The sequence below is a fragment of the Fibroporia radiculosa genome, assembly GCF_000313525.1.
Source record: "Fibroporia radiculosa TFFH 294 genomic supercontigs, scaffold4577, whole genome shotgun sequence".
In the NCBI taxonomy this organism is placed as follows: Eukaryota; Fungi; Basidiomycota; class Agaricomycetes; order Polyporales; family Fibroporiaceae; genus Fibroporia; species Fibroporia radiculosa.
Genome location: NW_012133408.1, coordinates 72,258 through 88,252, shown reverse-complemented (window position 1 = coordinate 88,252; position 15,995 = coordinate 72,258). Strand labels below are relative to the sequence as shown.

General features: G+C 51.5%; 4 protein-coding genes across 4 annotated transcripts; 3 read left to right on the top strand and 1 right to left on the bottom strand.

Moving 5' to 3' along the window:
- Nucleotides 1-2,682: 2,682 nt before the first annotated feature.
- FIBRA_05493 (uncharacterized protein) lies at nucleotides 2,683-5,746 on the top strand (the record flags this gene model as incomplete). Its single annotated transcript, XM_012327257.1, has 5 exons — nucleotides 2,683-3,890; nucleotides 3,948-4,018; nucleotides 4,074-4,720; nucleotides 4,776-4,911; nucleotides 4,962-5,746. 5 exons carry the CDS (start codon nucleotides 2,683-2,685, stop codon nucleotides 5,744-5,746), a joined length of 2,847 nt encoding a protein of 948 aa, XP_012182647.1.
- A 643-nt stretch (nucleotides 5,747-6,389) lies between these two features.
- On the top strand, nucleotides 6,390-9,057 carry FIBRA_05492 (uncharacterized protein; the record flags this gene model as incomplete). The annotated part of the gene is made up of 9 exons (XM_012327256.1): nucleotides 6,390-6,472; nucleotides 6,521-6,706; nucleotides 6,756-6,933; nucleotides 6,985-7,110; nucleotides 7,162-7,848; nucleotides 7,901-8,045; nucleotides 8,101-8,259; nucleotides 8,311-8,588; nucleotides 8,659-9,057. 9 exons carry the CDS (start codon nucleotides 6,390-6,392, stop codon nucleotides 9,055-9,057), a joined length of 2,241 nt encoding a protein of 746 aa, XP_012182646.1.
- A 1,061-nt stretch (nucleotides 9,058-10,118) lies between these two features.
- Nucleotides 10,119-11,999, top strand: FIBRA_05491 (uncharacterized protein; the record flags this gene model as incomplete). The annotated part of the gene is made up of 5 exons (XM_012327255.1): nucleotides 10,119-10,228; nucleotides 10,388-10,421; nucleotides 10,471-10,983; nucleotides 11,048-11,313; nucleotides 11,366-11,999. 5 exons carry the CDS (start codon nucleotides 10,119-10,121, stop codon nucleotides 11,997-11,999), a joined length of 1,557 nt encoding a protein of 518 aa, XP_012182645.1.
- A 344-nt stretch (nucleotides 12,000-12,343) lies between these two features.
- FIBRA_05490 (uncharacterized protein) lies at nucleotides 12,344-13,698 on the bottom strand (the record flags this gene model as incomplete). Its single annotated transcript, XM_012327254.1, has 6 exons — nucleotides 12,344-12,938; nucleotides 12,990-13,158; nucleotides 13,207-13,318; nucleotides 13,374-13,406; nucleotides 13,462-13,556; nucleotides 13,617-13,698. The coding sequence occupies 6 exons, from the start codon at nucleotides 13,696-13,698 to the stop codon at nucleotides 12,344-12,346; spliced, it is 1,086 nt and encodes a 361-aa protein (XP_012182644.1).
- Between the last annotated feature and the right edge of the window lie 2,297 nt (nucleotides 13,699-15,995).

Below are 15,995 nucleotides of genomic sequence, written 5' to 3'. Positions count from 1 at the left end.
GGGGGCGCCGGGGTCCCCCCCGCCAGTGGATCCGAAGACCACCCTAGACTCTGCTTATCCTGTGCGTATAGCTTGGGTCCCGTAGAGTCTGGCGTACCGGGTTTCGAGCTCACATTCGCACCTGGCCGCTTGCCATTGCGAGAATTGAGTTGAGCGTCCTCCTGGTTGCGACCCCAGCGGGATGCCATGCATATTGCCAGCACTTTCAGAATAAATAGCTGCGATTGCAGCACATCTACGCTCTTGAGCCCATTGGTATCGGACTGTTGCTGTAGAAACACGGTTGGGACATCGGGATAGCACAGAACATCATGGGGAACTTACTTTCGCAAGCTTATCAAGCAACTCTGTCAAGGCCCAACCAATGAAGTCTAATGAATCCCGCGACATTTCAACGAGCGTTTCGACCACTTCTTGGAGGGCGCCATCGGCTTCAACTTCCGTGAGGGCAATACCCGAATTACATGGGAGCTATTGAGATCAAACATATCGACGTTAACGCATTAAACGAGTTTATGACATGTGCACATCAGCCACGATGATCCGCCGGAGAATGCTCAATGAAAAGATGTGACCGGAAGATGGGCCTACCTTGTTCTTGATCCTGTTCAAAAGAACATAAACTACTTTTTGTTGTGGCGTAGCGGGTATTGAAGAAATTGATGAGCTGGAGTATGGAAGATGTTGAGCTTGGGCCAGAGGAGACGATCCAGACACGCTGTGATTCGAGCCATTGCTCCTGTGCACGCGCGACGAAGAATTTGCAATATTGTGCGCCGTGGCGGACGCGCGCCGAGGAGGCATTACGAACGTCCCGACGACCAGTCGACGAGAATGAGAGGCGACTAGAACGAAGTACTGAAGATCAGGAAACTTGAAGCTGGAACAGATCTAGAGAGAGCACAGCTGCTAGACGAGTTACGTAATGTAACGTTTGGGCGGTTGTTGCCTATTCAAGTTTGTGACCTCCGAGTCGGTTCGGGTGGCACGTGGCCCCGTTGACAACATTCAACAGCGGCTGAAGGTGAAATACCCTTCAGAGCAAGATATACCTAGTTTTGACCGGGAGAGAAGATTCCAAAGCCGCGACCCAGGCCAAGTTGAAGGTAAAATATATACTCTGATGAAAAGGTATCTCTCACGAACTTGTAGGGCAGCAAGTACTTATGATCCTGTAGGTTATCTCTTCACAGTCGCGGACGTCCAAGACTCTCACTTCGCGAGTTCCAATTTGCTCCGAGCGCTATGTCTCGTTGACCTTGGTAAATCCAAAAATGTGCCCCGCGTCGCGGTTTATTGCATTTTCCGTTTGAGGCAATTTGTCGTTGTAACGAGGTACTATGAGCGCTATCAAAGCGCTATCGTTATACACTAATCTGGTGAGTTGACCTTTGTGGCGCCGGTACCTTATGCTTACCGGCGATCAGCAGCTGGCAGCTACAATAAGAAAGCTTGGTGTGAAGGAACTTTTTCGAGCTTTCACGAACAAACCACATCGACAGATTGTGACCATTTCCGTCGAATGATTGGGCGATTTGCAAGATCTGGCTGGGTATACGCTAACTTTTTATCACTCATTAAGTACTATCCCATCCCATTCTCAACAATATTGCTATGCGCATTATGCGCAAATGGATGCATAATGTCACTTGGCAGCCCCATCATTAGAATATAGTAACATCGCCGATATGGAGCGCGTGTTCCGCACTCAAGAATGATTCGAAAGTATTATTACTAGTAAGTTGTGCCGACGTAGATCTCATGTTTACGGAGTTGTCCTTCACAGCCAGACTCTTCTTAGCGTTGCCTCCACAACCCGTAACTTCATATGCGTTGAAACCCCGCTGCTCCGGCCCATGATATTGACAAGAGAAACCACTTAGCATACTCTCGTAACTGGGCAAACTAAACAGCGAGCTTTCCTGTCCCTGGTTTTAAGCGCACTCATGTTTTCAGCCTGTTGATGGTTTTCAGTTCTCAACATTGTCGGTAAGCGCTTCTGTTGCCGCCATACCCACGAAGTGCAGGTGCGGACCCACACATGCACACACTAGATTCTATCTCGACGCAACCGCCGTCTCAAAATGGTAACTGCGCCTTCCTTCTCAGGTTAGGTCTAACGTTGTGTAAACATGAGTCATTCCTCGCGCACTTTCCGCTCTGTATGTTGTACAACTGGATTGGCCGAGGAGACTATGAAAAATTACCGAGTATAGCTAGTTTGGCCGAGCCAGCTAGCCGAATGTCTAGCGCCAAGTACTCCGCCAGCGTTGCATCTGCTAGCCTCATGGGAGTCCGAGACAGAGACGGCAGATCGCTGACTCGCGTGCGATTGAAACAGCTCAGAAACTCCGCCACTCCGCAACCCGTCGTTCTTCCCTCCTGTCATCTTCCTTCCTCCCAACAGCTAGAGGGTTCTTGTTTACAGTACATTGACCCACCGGGTCACCTTTCGTCATCTCGCATCGCTGTCGAAATTCTTTCTTCTTTCCGAGTCGCTGTCGTTTGCGTATAGCTCTAGTGCTCATCTCTGCATTGTCTTTTCCTCGCTGTCGGTTCAAGTCCTTCGTCCCTTTTGCGTTACAAGGCGACAGAAAGCAAAAACGAAACAAAAGAAAAAGAAAAAGAAAACACCAGGCCGCCCATTTCTGATCTTGCTTCGATCTCCACGCCCCTCTTGACATGTCACGTCCCGATGGACTTCCACACGACTTTGACCTTTCTCTCTTCGACGGCCGGGGAATCAGCGATCATACCGCCCATGGCTCGTCGCGGGACTTTGGTCCTAGCATGCGCGAGCTGACCAGCTTTCGCGATAACCGACTGCCCGACAGCCTGCGCGACCCGTCCTCGCGCCTTCTTCCGGCCAACTACTACGTCTCGTCACCGCCGCCACCCTTCTCGGCCGATCGCCGGCCTTTGACATCGACGGCGCAGAATGTCTCTGGCTCCGGCGCCGGATATTCCTCCTTTGTTGCTCCCCGGATGCACAATGCCTCGCAGGACATCGGCGTCGGCGGGGCTGGTGACAGCTGGACTTCAAAGCCGGCCACACTTTCGGCAACGAACGTCAACAAGCATACCTCCGAAGGCGGCGGTGTGGCATCTCATGTTCAAGTTCAACAATCCCTCTCTCCCTTCGTCCACAACCACAACCATCATACCCCGCCTCCTCCTCGCGGTCCCCCCGTCCAAGAGCATTACACGTCTCCTCTCCTCTCATCTACACCAGATACGCGTGATTTATATCTAACCCGCCATATTCAGCATCAGCCACACCATCAGCCTAGTTCCTCGCACGCGCAATCCCAATCCCCCACGAATTCGTCCCGCTCTACTCTTTGGTGGGGCGAACTAGAACCCTGGATGGACGAAGAATATGCTAAGCAGGTTTGTAACCTCATGGGTTGGGATCCCGTTAACATCAAAGTCCCGCGTCCTCCACCGGATACTGTCACTGGTCAACAGGCGAACAACCCAGGTTACTGCTTCCTCACATTTCCATCTCAGGCCCATGCCGCGTCTGTTCTCTCGCAGATTAACAGCAGCAGTAACTCGCCCGCAATGATAATGCCAAATTCCTCGAAACCCTTTTCGTTGAATTGGACATCGTCTATCCCCTCTCCACCGGTAGCATCTGCGCTTCCGGGACAGACCGCCACTCTCCAAACTGGACAGAATCCTCAGTATCCCAAAGAATATAGCATCTTCGTCGGTGACCTTGCTCCAGAGGTGTCCAACTCAGATCTCGTAGCGGTCTTCCGTAACCCAGTGCTTGGCCTGCGCAACGATAGGGAACCTCGCTTTATCCGCCCTTTTCTCAGTTGCAAGAGTGCCAAAATCATGCTGGATCCGGTAACAGGTGTATCGCGGGGATATGGCTTCGTCAGGTGCGCTTATTCTTCTGATTTCCACGCCACGAATTGACCCATTGTTCGCCGAAACAGGTTCACGGATGAAACAGATCAGCAACGCGCGTTGATAGAGATGCATGGCCTCTACTGCCTCTCACGACCCAGTATGTATACCCCTATCTCATTGTGACGCCTTACTGATTATGTGGAAACTTTCAGTGCGCATCTCGCCTGCCACCGCCAAATTCAAGCCGGCGCCGGGGATGACTAGTCTGGAACTCGCTCAGATGTCGTTCCCTCTTGTCCCCCCTCCAGCTGCTGTGATGCCCGACCAGCAAGGCCAGGTTACCATTGCGTTGCCTGTTCCTAGCAACAACCAGACGAAGAGTGTGTCTGCTCCATTAGCCGGGTCGGCTTCTTCTACGTCGAATGGACATACTGTTTCCAATTCCACCTCCAATTCCTCCCTCTCAGCGCCGTCGTTAAGTTCTGGGTCTAGCACGACTTCCTCCGCAACATTGGCTTCTACTTCGTCTGACGACGCTCTCAAAGTAGCAGCACAGTACGGCAATGGTGGCAGCTCTGGGTCCAGTTCTTCAACCAATGGAGGCGCACCGTCTGTGTCTGCCCCATTTGCCCAAACCACCCATGACCAGGCTATGGCGCAGAAGTACAATATCTCGGAGGAGTCCTGGAAGCACCACGCGCAGGCTCGAGCAATCTTGTCCAACCTCATCGGCCCCAATGGCGAGCAGCTCACGTCGTCTGACCCATACAACACTACCGTATTTGTCGGAGGCTTGTCGCCACTGATATCTGAGGAAACACTAAGGACATTCTTCGCACCGTTCGGTGACATACACTATGTGAGTGACATTTGCGACGCGATGTCGAATCAATCCGCTAACATTCTCGGTTCAGGTGAAGGTTCCTGTCGGTAAACATTGCGGGTTTGTACAATTTGTTCGTAAGCCGGATGCAGAAAGGGCTATCGAGAAGATGCAAGGCTTTCCCATTGGTGGTAGTAGGATTAGGTTAAGTTGGGGGCGCAGTCAATGTACGTTATTACCTCTCTCGACCCTTTCTCGTACCTGACCTTTCATATAGATAAAGCTGCCCAAGCTGCAGCACAGGCCGCTCAAGCCGCCGCTTTTCAAGCCCAATATCAAACTCAGGCTACTGTCCAAAACAGTCCGGCGTTGACTCCAGATCAGGCCCTCCAGCTCTTGGAGAAATTCGGTCTTACGCACGTCCTCAGCAATGGCACAGTAGGACAGCCACCGCCACCGCCTGTAATCGACACTTCTGCCATCGCTTCCGCCGTGTACGTACAAGCTCCCCGTTCAGCTATCGCGGCCGCGTTCAAGCCACCGATATTTGGGCTCAGTCAGCAGAGTAGTAACACCGCATCGTCATCTACCTTCTCGCCTTTCTCACCTGACCCCAATTATCTTGGTGATGGCGCGAAGAATCAGGAGTTGAATTCTGTCCAGCCGCAACCGTTTGTAAATCCATCAAAGGGCTTTTCGTCGTGGTACACTTCAATGCAGGATGACAAGGCAGCGCAGAGTGGTGGAAAAGCCTCTCCAACGACCTTGCCGAACATCCGTCCTCCGAGCGCGTCGCAGCGGTTCAACTCATTGCTAGGGGAGACGACCTCTACGACGTCGCCATTTCAGCAGAGCCGGGCATCTTCTAGGCAAGAGACACATATCTCTAGGCCGGACATTTCGCGAACAGGTTCACACGGCCAAGATCAATACATAGGCCAAGAACATGAACACGATATCATTCAAGACCTGAATGGTACACTCGCTAGTCTGGACCTCAACAATAGTCCAGGGATGTGGAAGGGCGGTGAAAGCGCGCATACGCTGCCGTCGTCGCCATGAGTTAATCTCTGGAGGTCGAAATATCGTGTTCAATATCCCATATCTCTATCAAATTCGTTCATTCACATTTCCGTCTGGTTTTGTCATATCGGACTGCGATCGCTCTTCTTTTCGTCAATGAATTCATTTCTAGGCTCTACTATCCGTTCCTGTCCACGTTCTTCTCGCACTCCCGGTCCCGCGTCGCCCGTAGTCTTGTTCATTATGCCCTCGTCGTCGCGTTCTATGTCTGCATGCGAGATCTGTTACATACGTCTTCGTTTGCATTGCATCGTTGTGTTCACAGCTCCGCTCTTGTTACAAAGTCGACCGCACGTCTCGCGATTTCCCCGCTCCGTTCAAGTTGTGTTGTTTTGTTTTTTTATAACTGTAATACTCTCGTTTTCTGTTGCATGTCATCGAAAGTGTGCTGTCCTATCTGATGCGGACCTTGTTGATACATAATTCTGAGTGTAATGTGGTCCCGCAATTGCGCGACTGCGTCTCACATTTGTGACAGATCATATGTGACTGTGACTGAATGCTAAAATCTCTGTACCGATTGGAAGAGGGCAATCTGTGTCCTTTCTTGCTGTCGGTTTTTCTTTCGGCTTTGTAATTACCACCAGGACATCGACCTGCTGAACAAAACATCGCAGTAACCATGGCCCCAAACGGCGTAAATGGTGTGAACGGAACCCACTTTGAAGAGGATGAGGAAATCGATTATTCGGACATAGAAGCAAAGTGCGTCCCTTCCTGTATGCTACATTTGTTTTGTCTGAAGTGTTGCAGATATCAAGTGCAATATGAAGAGGGCTTTGACAATATCATTGTGGTCGACGGCGTACCAGTCATTGACAAATCGAAATTGGACAAGCTGCTTGTCAAGATTGCGAAAGAATTCTCGCGTAAGGGTGCCGCTATCAAAGCGGACGACATTACAGTGCCTTGGGACGCGGTGACGGGAAAGAGCAAAGGGTATGGCACCACTTCGATCGCAATTGCTTGTGTTCATGTGGTCATACAGATATATCTTCATCGAGTTCAAAAATGCCAATGATGCTGCGTTTGCATTGAGCTCCATGCACGGCTACCCCTTTGATGCTAGGCATACATTCCAAATCAATCGATTTACGGACATCGAGCGATACGCAAGCATAGAAGAGGCGTATATCGAGCCAGAACAGGAGGAGTACAAGTCCAAGGTAAATCGATTGTAGCCCCCCTTGGATTGCGGGTCTCATTGGTATATCCAGGAACACCTTCGCGCTTGGTTGGGTGATCCTCAAGGCAGAGATCAGTATGTTACCTACCGTGGTGACGACGTTGAGATGCATTGGCAAGGAAAACCGTCTCAGTGTGAAGTGGCATTCAGCAGAACTGTGCGTCTCATAGCTCGTTTACAACCCTCCTTCTCAAATCATTTTTTTTAGAACTGGACCGATCTGTATGTGTCATGGTCACCACTTGGTACCTATCTTGCGACACTCCATCGTCAAGGTGTCCAGCTTTGGGGTGGCGCATCGTGGGGGAAGCAACAGCGCTTTGCGCACCCTATGGTCAAGCTCATCGACTTCTCCCCTAACGAGAACTACGTTGTAACCTGGTCGCACGACCCCATTTTGGTTCCCGAAGGCGCACAGCAGGGCCCCCAATTTTTTTCTCCCGAAGACGAAGGCAACAACATTGCTGTCTGGGATGCCAGAACCGGAAACCTGCTCCGAACGTTCTCCACAATCTACCCCGACGGCGAGGATACGAAGAAACAATTGCAGTGGCCTGCACTGAAATGGAGCGCAGACGATAAATTTGTTGCACGTGTGACTCCTGGTCAACAGATCAGCGTTTATGAGCTTCCGAGTATGGGTCTGCAGGGAAAGAAGAGTATCAAGATTGAGGGTGTTGTCGACTTCGAATGGTGCCCCCACGGCGATAAGGATCGCGAAGAGGCTGACGCTGAAGCGAAGACTGCGACAAATGGAAAAACCGGCAAAAAACCGAAAGAAAATATGTTAGCTTACTGGACGCCGGAGGTTGCTAATCAGCCCGCGCGTGTGACATTGATGAATTTCCCCAGTCGGACGATTCTACGGCAGAAGAACCTGTTCAATGTTACGGAGGTACGCATGTTTTATGCTCGAACCAACGACTATCGTCACAGCTTCTTCATAGTGCCGGCTCTACTGGCAGAACCAAGGGGATTTCCTGTGTGTTAAGGTAGATCGCCATACGAAAACAAAGAAGTCAATCTTCTGTAATTTGGAGATTTTCCGTGTCCGCGAAAAGGATTTCCCAGTGGAAGTTGTTGAACTCAAAGGTTTGTTGCTATAAGCCATAGATACACAAACATCTGAATAATGACTTGCATCTAGATGCAGTGACCGATTTCTCTTGGGAGCCGAAGGGCGAGAGATTCGCACTTATATCTAGTAGCGATCCGAATCTCGGCAACCCTGGCCCCGGAATTACGATCAAGACCGATGTTAGCTTCTATCAGCTCGTCAGAGGGAAGGGCGACTTCAAGCTGCTCCGTGAGTGTTCGCGACAGCATATCAGACGATAACGCTTACATTCAAAATCAGGGACACTATCTTCAAGAACTAGCAATACTGTGCGCTGGTCTCCTCGGGGCCGGCATGTTGTTCTGGCGACAATCGGGTCGTCGAGCAAGTCCGAACTCGAATTTTGGGATCTGGACTTCACTTCCGACGATGTCGGTCGCCGGGAGGGTCCGTCAAAAGATGAATGGGGTAGTGGCATTCAGCACCTCGGTACTGCCGATCACTATGCTGTGACAGATGCAGAGTGGGATCCCAGTGGGCGCTACTTGGCGACGAGTGCCAGTGCATGGCGACACACGGTGAGCTATCACGTAGTATATTTCAAATCGTTCTATGTTAAGCTCACTCTTTATGCGACATTATCTTTAGCTCGAAAATGGCTATGCTATCTGGGACTTCCGCGGACAGGAGCTCGAGAAACACATCCTGGATCGATTCAAGCAGTTTCTATGGCGGCCACGGCCGCGTTCTCTGCTCACAAAGGAGCAGCAGCGGCAGATCCGACGAAATCTCAAGGAGTACAGCCGAGCATTCGACGAGGAAGATGCTGCCGAGGAGAGCAATATCAGCGCCGAGCTAATCGCACAGCGCAAGCGTCTCGTGGATGAGTGGAATGCATGGCGCACGACGGTACAGGAAGAGGTGGTCGAGGAACGCCGGCGTCGTGGAATGAAAATTGACGTGGACGAGGAGGAAGAGTCAAAGGAAGAAATTGAGTTGTGGATCGACGAGGTCATTGAGCAGACTGAAGAAGAGGTTCTTGAGTGATTTGCTAGATGTACGTCTGCCATCTTCTCATGTGCATTACGATTCAGTTTGTGTTGTATTATCACGCGGATTGGCGCGATGTATGTTTTGTTGACACATTGGCGTATGCATGGCAAGAGCATCCTTTCCTCTTGTTTGGCTACGTGTGGAGCTGAGTCGCAAGACGGACGTCTTACTCTATGTGTAATGGGCTGACGACTTTGTCGTGCAACTAGCTGGCTTTGATTGGTACTGACTATCAGCGTGATTGGCTGCTTTCAGCCTGCCAGCATGACACTGGACAGGACGATCAACATGCGGTCTAGGTGAGCACATGCTAATTTTGACTCACACGCGCAGTCTGACACATATTGTTTGAGATGCGGTAGAATTGCGGTCTTCCATAAAGTAAACATACCTGATGAAGTTTGTCTACAGACACCGGGGGGGGGTGCGATATGATCGCCTCTAAGTCTTTGACCCCCGATCTACGGCTCATCTCCCGACAGAGAACTTGGCATGGCCCTCGTTGGAGCCGACACTGAGTTGATGTGTGAGGGGGCATTACTTTTTTTTAGTCAGTGCCTCGCGGTGAGGGTTTGACTAATTCGGAGTCTCTTCCCCGACGGTTTTCACTACATATTCTGCTACACAGCGTTACGGCATATAGAACAGCAGGGGCCGCATCCCGGCGATCGCGAGCAGCGCGGGGCGCCATCGCTCAGATCTCTGATCACCTAAAGCTTCCAGTTAGCTCTACTAACGGCATTTCCAATGGAACCATCGATTCCCGCCCCATAACATTCTTTTTTATTGTTACGGTGCATATATTCGAGGTATTAGCAGCATAACCGCCCATTGTCACAGCATGAGACTATCGCTGCAGAAGACTATTTCAACCCGTACGTCCCTTCGTTCCCGCCTTCCGCACCAATCTTGTTCGTCCGCCGTCCACAATTCGAGTGGGTTCCGCCTGCTCATAACCTCGCCCATCTGTAAATTCTGTCCACCGAACCGACATCTCCACAGCATCACGTAACATGTCTATCCAGCGCGATAGCTTAGGCTCCAAATGGAGCACAATGTCCACAGTGCCCTTTCAACGTCTCAAAGCCATGATGATTCCAAAGTCCCCACTATCTGGCATCACCCTTGCGAACGTCCTCGCGGGAGACACTTGCTATCCTATTAGGTTCGTGCAAATCTTACCAATCGTTAGAGACCTCAGAGTTTCCTCTCTTTGGCCCTATATCTATCCTCTATCCCATCATAACATGCAAGCGCTAGCTTGAGACTGCCTTTGTCTGGCTTTCCTTGCTTTCTCATCCCTTGATAACCTTTCGTTACGCAGTCTTCGAAGCTTTGAAGCATACTTGTATCACAAGGTAGGCCATCGACTACGATCCGATTGTCACATCACTCATATAGTATCAGGAATATTCCCTGGAAAATCTCCAATTCGTTGTCTGGTTCCAAGATTACCGGCGACGATTCTTTGAGCTTCCGTCCGAAATACAAAAAGCAAGCCCTGGCCCCCGGCAATTTCGCTTCGCGCTTCCGACACCCGCACGGACTGCCCAACGTGTCGCGGAGAGCGAGCGCAATGCGCTCTGTCACATAGGCGATACACCTGCCACACCTTCCGCGCACAATTCTTCGTTCTTGTACTTCAGCGGGACTGCTGGGACGGAGTCGAACTACTTCCCCGGTTCTCCCCGTTGGCGCGACGACATGCCGCCAGCGCTGGGAATGCCGCTGCTATGCGAAAGTGCAAACAGTACCGCAGATAGAGGCGCAAGAACGCCGGCGGAGCAGCCGTTACGGGCAGAATGTATGCGAGCGGTAGCGACGTTCTTGCGGCCTGGTGTGACAAAAGAGCTCCCACTCGATCCCGTCGTGCGCGACATGGTGGTCCGCGATCTGACCTGGAATACCCATCCCGATACTGTGCGTTGACTTTCTTTATCTTGACTTCCTCCCAAATGTGTAATGGGGCCATTCACCTCTGCAGTTCCTCCCGGTTTACGAGGAAATATATACGATGCTCGAGACCGTCAGCCTTGCACGCTTCCTTAACCTCGCATCGACCAACGTCAACTGGCCGAAAAAATTGTATTGGTATGCATGCGGCCTAACATACACGTTCGTTGGGCTCGCTATTGGATTGGCGCTCATCGAGTCGCTGCCCGCTCCACCAGAGAGGAGTCGTGCATGGCGCCTTTTCTCAGTGCCGTTTGTTACGCTTGGACTAATGCAGATACACTCCGGCATCAGGGGGTACGCTGACCATAACTGCATGTGCGGGCGTGCTAACATGCTCTCCATGCAGATTCTGCAGTGATGTATTCGGCCGTGGCCATACGCAGCTGCGCGAGTGGGAACTGGCAGACATGGATGAAGAAGCCGCTGCCCATTGGCGGCGTGTCCTGCAGCCTGATGATGCGAATTGCGCCAGCAGCCGGAACAGGGGTGAGGGAGATGAGGTGGAGATGGTACGTATGTCTCAGCGCGCACCGTGGGACGCGGGAGACGACGTCAACACCGAAGCAGTCGCGATGGACGCGGGAACAGACATTCCCGCTGTATATATCGGTCCTGCGCAGCCTGCGATAGATGCTGTTGTACCGTTCGTGGAGTCTCCGGTCGAGTCTACTCTCGCGAGCAGCATCGGGTCATCCTCGCGCGATGCACGGCAGAGACACGACACGCTGTCGACGCAGCATCCACATCTTCGGACACATATCTGGTCGAGGAAGGTATACAGGAAGCACAGTGAAGACGACATCTTGAAGAACAGCAACGAGCATGACAGTCCGACCATACGCCGCCGTCCGCCTGTATTTGGCCCTGAGAGGGCTGTGCTCGATCCGCGCATCCAAGCTGCACATGCTCGAGTTCTGCGGGAGATGCTGTATGTTGGTCTCTGGTGTGGAATAGTGAGCAATACTTTTACACCTACCTGAGTCCTTTTCAGAACAGCTCACTGGCAATCACGAACGTTGTGCAGGGCTTCACTACACTCATTTTAGCCGTACCTGCAATGCATCACTGAATTGGATGTTGGCAAGACGATAGTGAATATGTAGCATCCCACACAACCTGATGTAGTCGGTATACAATTAATTGGCCGAGTCCGAATGGTATATTCAACGTTACTAGGGTCATACAAACATTAGCACGACGTATCCTGTCTTACATAGGCATCGTCAAGAGGTTACAGAACGCAAGCAAGAAGAGCGAGAGCACGTAGATCTTGGCCAGAGAAGGTACCAATGTGGGACAAACACACAACATCGCAACCATCATCTTACATCTGAGAAACGCTGTTGAGCAAGCCAGCGCGGCCGGCTGCTCCGATCCCCTCTCCAGTCTCTTCTCTCAACCCAGACCCCGATGCCACGGGATGCGCCGTCATCTGGCCAACGATGTCGCTTTGGAGTTGCATGGGAACGAAGACAACTTTGCTGTTCGCGGTCTTGGCCATTGTCTGGAGCGCCTCGAGCTGACGGATCTGCATCGCAGCAGGGGAAGCGAGGATGTCCGCAGCCTGGCGCATGAGACGAGCGGCGTCAACTTCAGCGCGAGCGGCGATGACCTTGCTCTCTCCGAGGCGCTTCTGCTGTGCAGCGGAGGAGAGTGACGCAGAGACCTCAGGGCTGAAGACGATGTCTTTGATGAGTATGCCCTCAATGGCAACACCCCACTTGTCGGCGACGTCACCGACGATCTCAGCGATCTCAAACGCGATAGCTTCACGCTCAGTGACGACGCTCTGCACAGCGCGCGCGCCGACAACGTGGCGCAATGTTGTTTGAGCACGCTCGATGAGTGCCTGGCGGAGGTCGGAAATGCCGAAGGCAGCGCGGTAGGGGCTGGTGATTTGGAAGTACATTACCGAATCGCTTAAGAAACGTGTCAGCAATACAGTCAGCATCAGAGGTTTGAGAACGCACATGTCGACGTCGACATTGTCACGGGTGATGACCTTCTGTCTGCCAATGGAGGCAATTTGGATTTTGACATCGACAATACGAACGCCTTCCGTGCACGGGTTGACCTGGACAAGACCAGGGTCGACCGACTTGTAGAATTTGCCGAACCTGGTGACCAACCCAACGGACCCTTTCCAAGATTTAGAACAAACGACTACCCATGACCGGTATGACAAACCTTGAGGAATGTTGCGGAACGGACTGGGAAGCGGGCAGCAGGGAATAGCACCGCAGAAACCGATGCAGGAACCCAAGGCCTGCATCATTGAACCGTATACACCATGGGTGACCTGAGACACAGAGATCCACGTTAACAAACCCAATGGTATGCAACACGCGACTGACCTCAGAGGTGCCAAGATCTTGGGCGTAGGAGGGCTGAGGCGGGAAAGTAGGTAAGCACGACAGCAAAAAGAGGGAGGCAACAGCATACCTGCATCTCGCTCCGCTTCAACGGCTGCACCTTGATGACATGAGGCTCTCCGTTTGCGGTTCCCCTCCTGGCCGAAGCCTCCACATCGTCCGTCACTTAGATGATCGCCAGAGCGTCAGAACGGATTCAGGACGGGTCAGCCTCGGGCGACTCACCGTTAGCCGCGATGTGATCGACGACGTTGCCCCCCGAGGAACCACCGGGGGAGTCAGCACGGCGCTTGAGGTCTTGAGACATGGTCGTAGGTGTAGACGATGGAAAGACGCAAGGGCGAGTGCCTACTGGCGGGGCAGGGGGAGCTTATAAGCGGGCTGGAGATAGCGTCGCGCTCAAGTTGGAGCAGCATCCGAGGACGCTATAAATTCCCGCAGTCGCGACCGGTGGATCATGTGCTCAGACTCAGATCACAGCCTTCTCTCCCGTGCGCTCCCATGCATTCAAACCGCGCTGTCTGCCCGCCCGCACACCTCCCGACGGCCTCGACGACCCCTAGGCCATTCTCTGCGATTTCCTGGCGACGGCGGGCTCTCACCCATCGCTGTGCACGGCGTAGACCAGGATATCGTTATCGCGGTGAGTCTCATATATATCTCATGAGCCAAATGTCGCCATACGCCCAAAATACACTCTCAAACCGCACTCACGCTGTCAGCACGAGACTCAGGGCGTTGTGGTCAATGGGCCGCAGGCCCGCAGCCTCTTCTCCATTCATCCTCCATTCTAGCCTTGGTAGTATTCACTCTCTTCGACATCTGCCTCCAGTGAGGCGCTTCGATCACCGGTCGAGTAGACCCAAGCAGGCAAAATCCACTCGCGCGGCTGGACGCTGCGGACATGTGCATCACATTCTGCCCAGCACTTGCCTATCGTTGATTTGTCGCAAAGCTGTGTTTCAGCCAGCAGACCGTTCGCTGGCTTCCTTTTCTGGCTTTTGAAATATTGTAATGCAGTTCTGTCGCCTTCGGGCAATCGAGGATCAGTGCGCCTGCGCAATTGCTCGGTCGCCGAGAGCCTCTTTGGATAATGCGCAGGACTTGGATCAAATGATGCGTTCTAGTTGGCGCTGCCCAGCGTACTATATTCGCGGGGGCCTTGTGGGGCCATCTGCTGATGCCTCCACTGTTCAATGGACCTCAGTTAGGTGCTACCATTTGTGGCGTATTAGAATGTCCGTATCCACGGGCATTGCAGTGCTATTAAGCACACACGTCACATCATTATATAAGCTCCCAATGTATGGAATTGACTTGGATGCATCGTGGATTGCACTGCTAATAAACCACCTTGATGTTGACTATGCACACTATCTGTACATTTCAACGTCACATTTTCGTGATCTCGATGCCCATGATGTGGATATGACAATATATTCGGTTTATCGAATCCGTGTAACGTGATTCTTAAAGGCCCAGGTATTCGAAAGCTCAGCCTGTCTGATGGCTACATCCTGCGTGGTGGATAGTTAGAAGGAACACACCTTCACGCCAGCCAGTTCAGCTTCATCTGGGTTTTATGATCCAGATGAATATTTGAAAGACTCATGCTATGGCTCATTTTCAGCACTAGAGGCTCAGATGCGCTGCTGACCTGGAGGATACTACTAAGTGCAGAGGATTGCTGTGACAGTCCTGAGTCTCATACACAAACCCTGAGGCAGCCGTTTTCTAAATGGAGCTGAGAGTAGCAATTAAAGATTTGACTGTCGCCATCGTGCATCTTCTATAGTAAAAGAGCCTGGTCTCCTCATATGGCCGATTTTCCTCTTAGGTGAATCTGTGATGCGCTCCGCTCGCACAAGTGGTGCTCTAACCTCAACATTGAAAATTGAAATGAACCCCCAACTAGCAGAGCAAGCTAGCGTTTGACAGCTCAATGGCCAGCTGAATCACATCAATCGCTGAAGTTTGCCAAGCTCATAAGCCCACAGTTGCAGCACGAACAGAAGTAAACTTGAAATGGGAGCATGTATTGTTCCTGATCCTGAATTCCAGGGGAAGCAAATGCGTTGAAATCCGATTGCGATGAGTCAGTGTTGGCTGTCCAAAACATATATAAGTGCGCTATGCTGCTGCGTTTTGTATCAGACCACTCGCATCGTGTGCATCTTGAACTTCTGTGACTCGGATTGATGCTTCAGGGTGCAATTATATTCATATATTACATGTCATTGTATCATTTGTTCTGCACACTCACTACTCAAGCAGCACTTGGCAATAGGATAAGTGCGCATATTTTGTTGCCACTTGAGAAGTGGGTTAGCGCTGCATAGTGCGCAGTCCGATCACATTAAGCGCTGGCTTTCGAATCGTTTTTGTAGAGCTCTATGCATTGGATTTCTGGTGCTTTATATATTTTAAAGCATCCATCACCATAGTAAGAAAGCCCCTGTATTTTTACTTTGATTTAACGCATTGTCGTACTGAGTTCACAATTCATTTTTTGAGGTCTTGTGTGAACACTAGCGTATTTCTAAATGAGTGCGCCCGAAGATGTGACCCATTTCACGGTCACATGCTGATGACGTCATCAGCTGC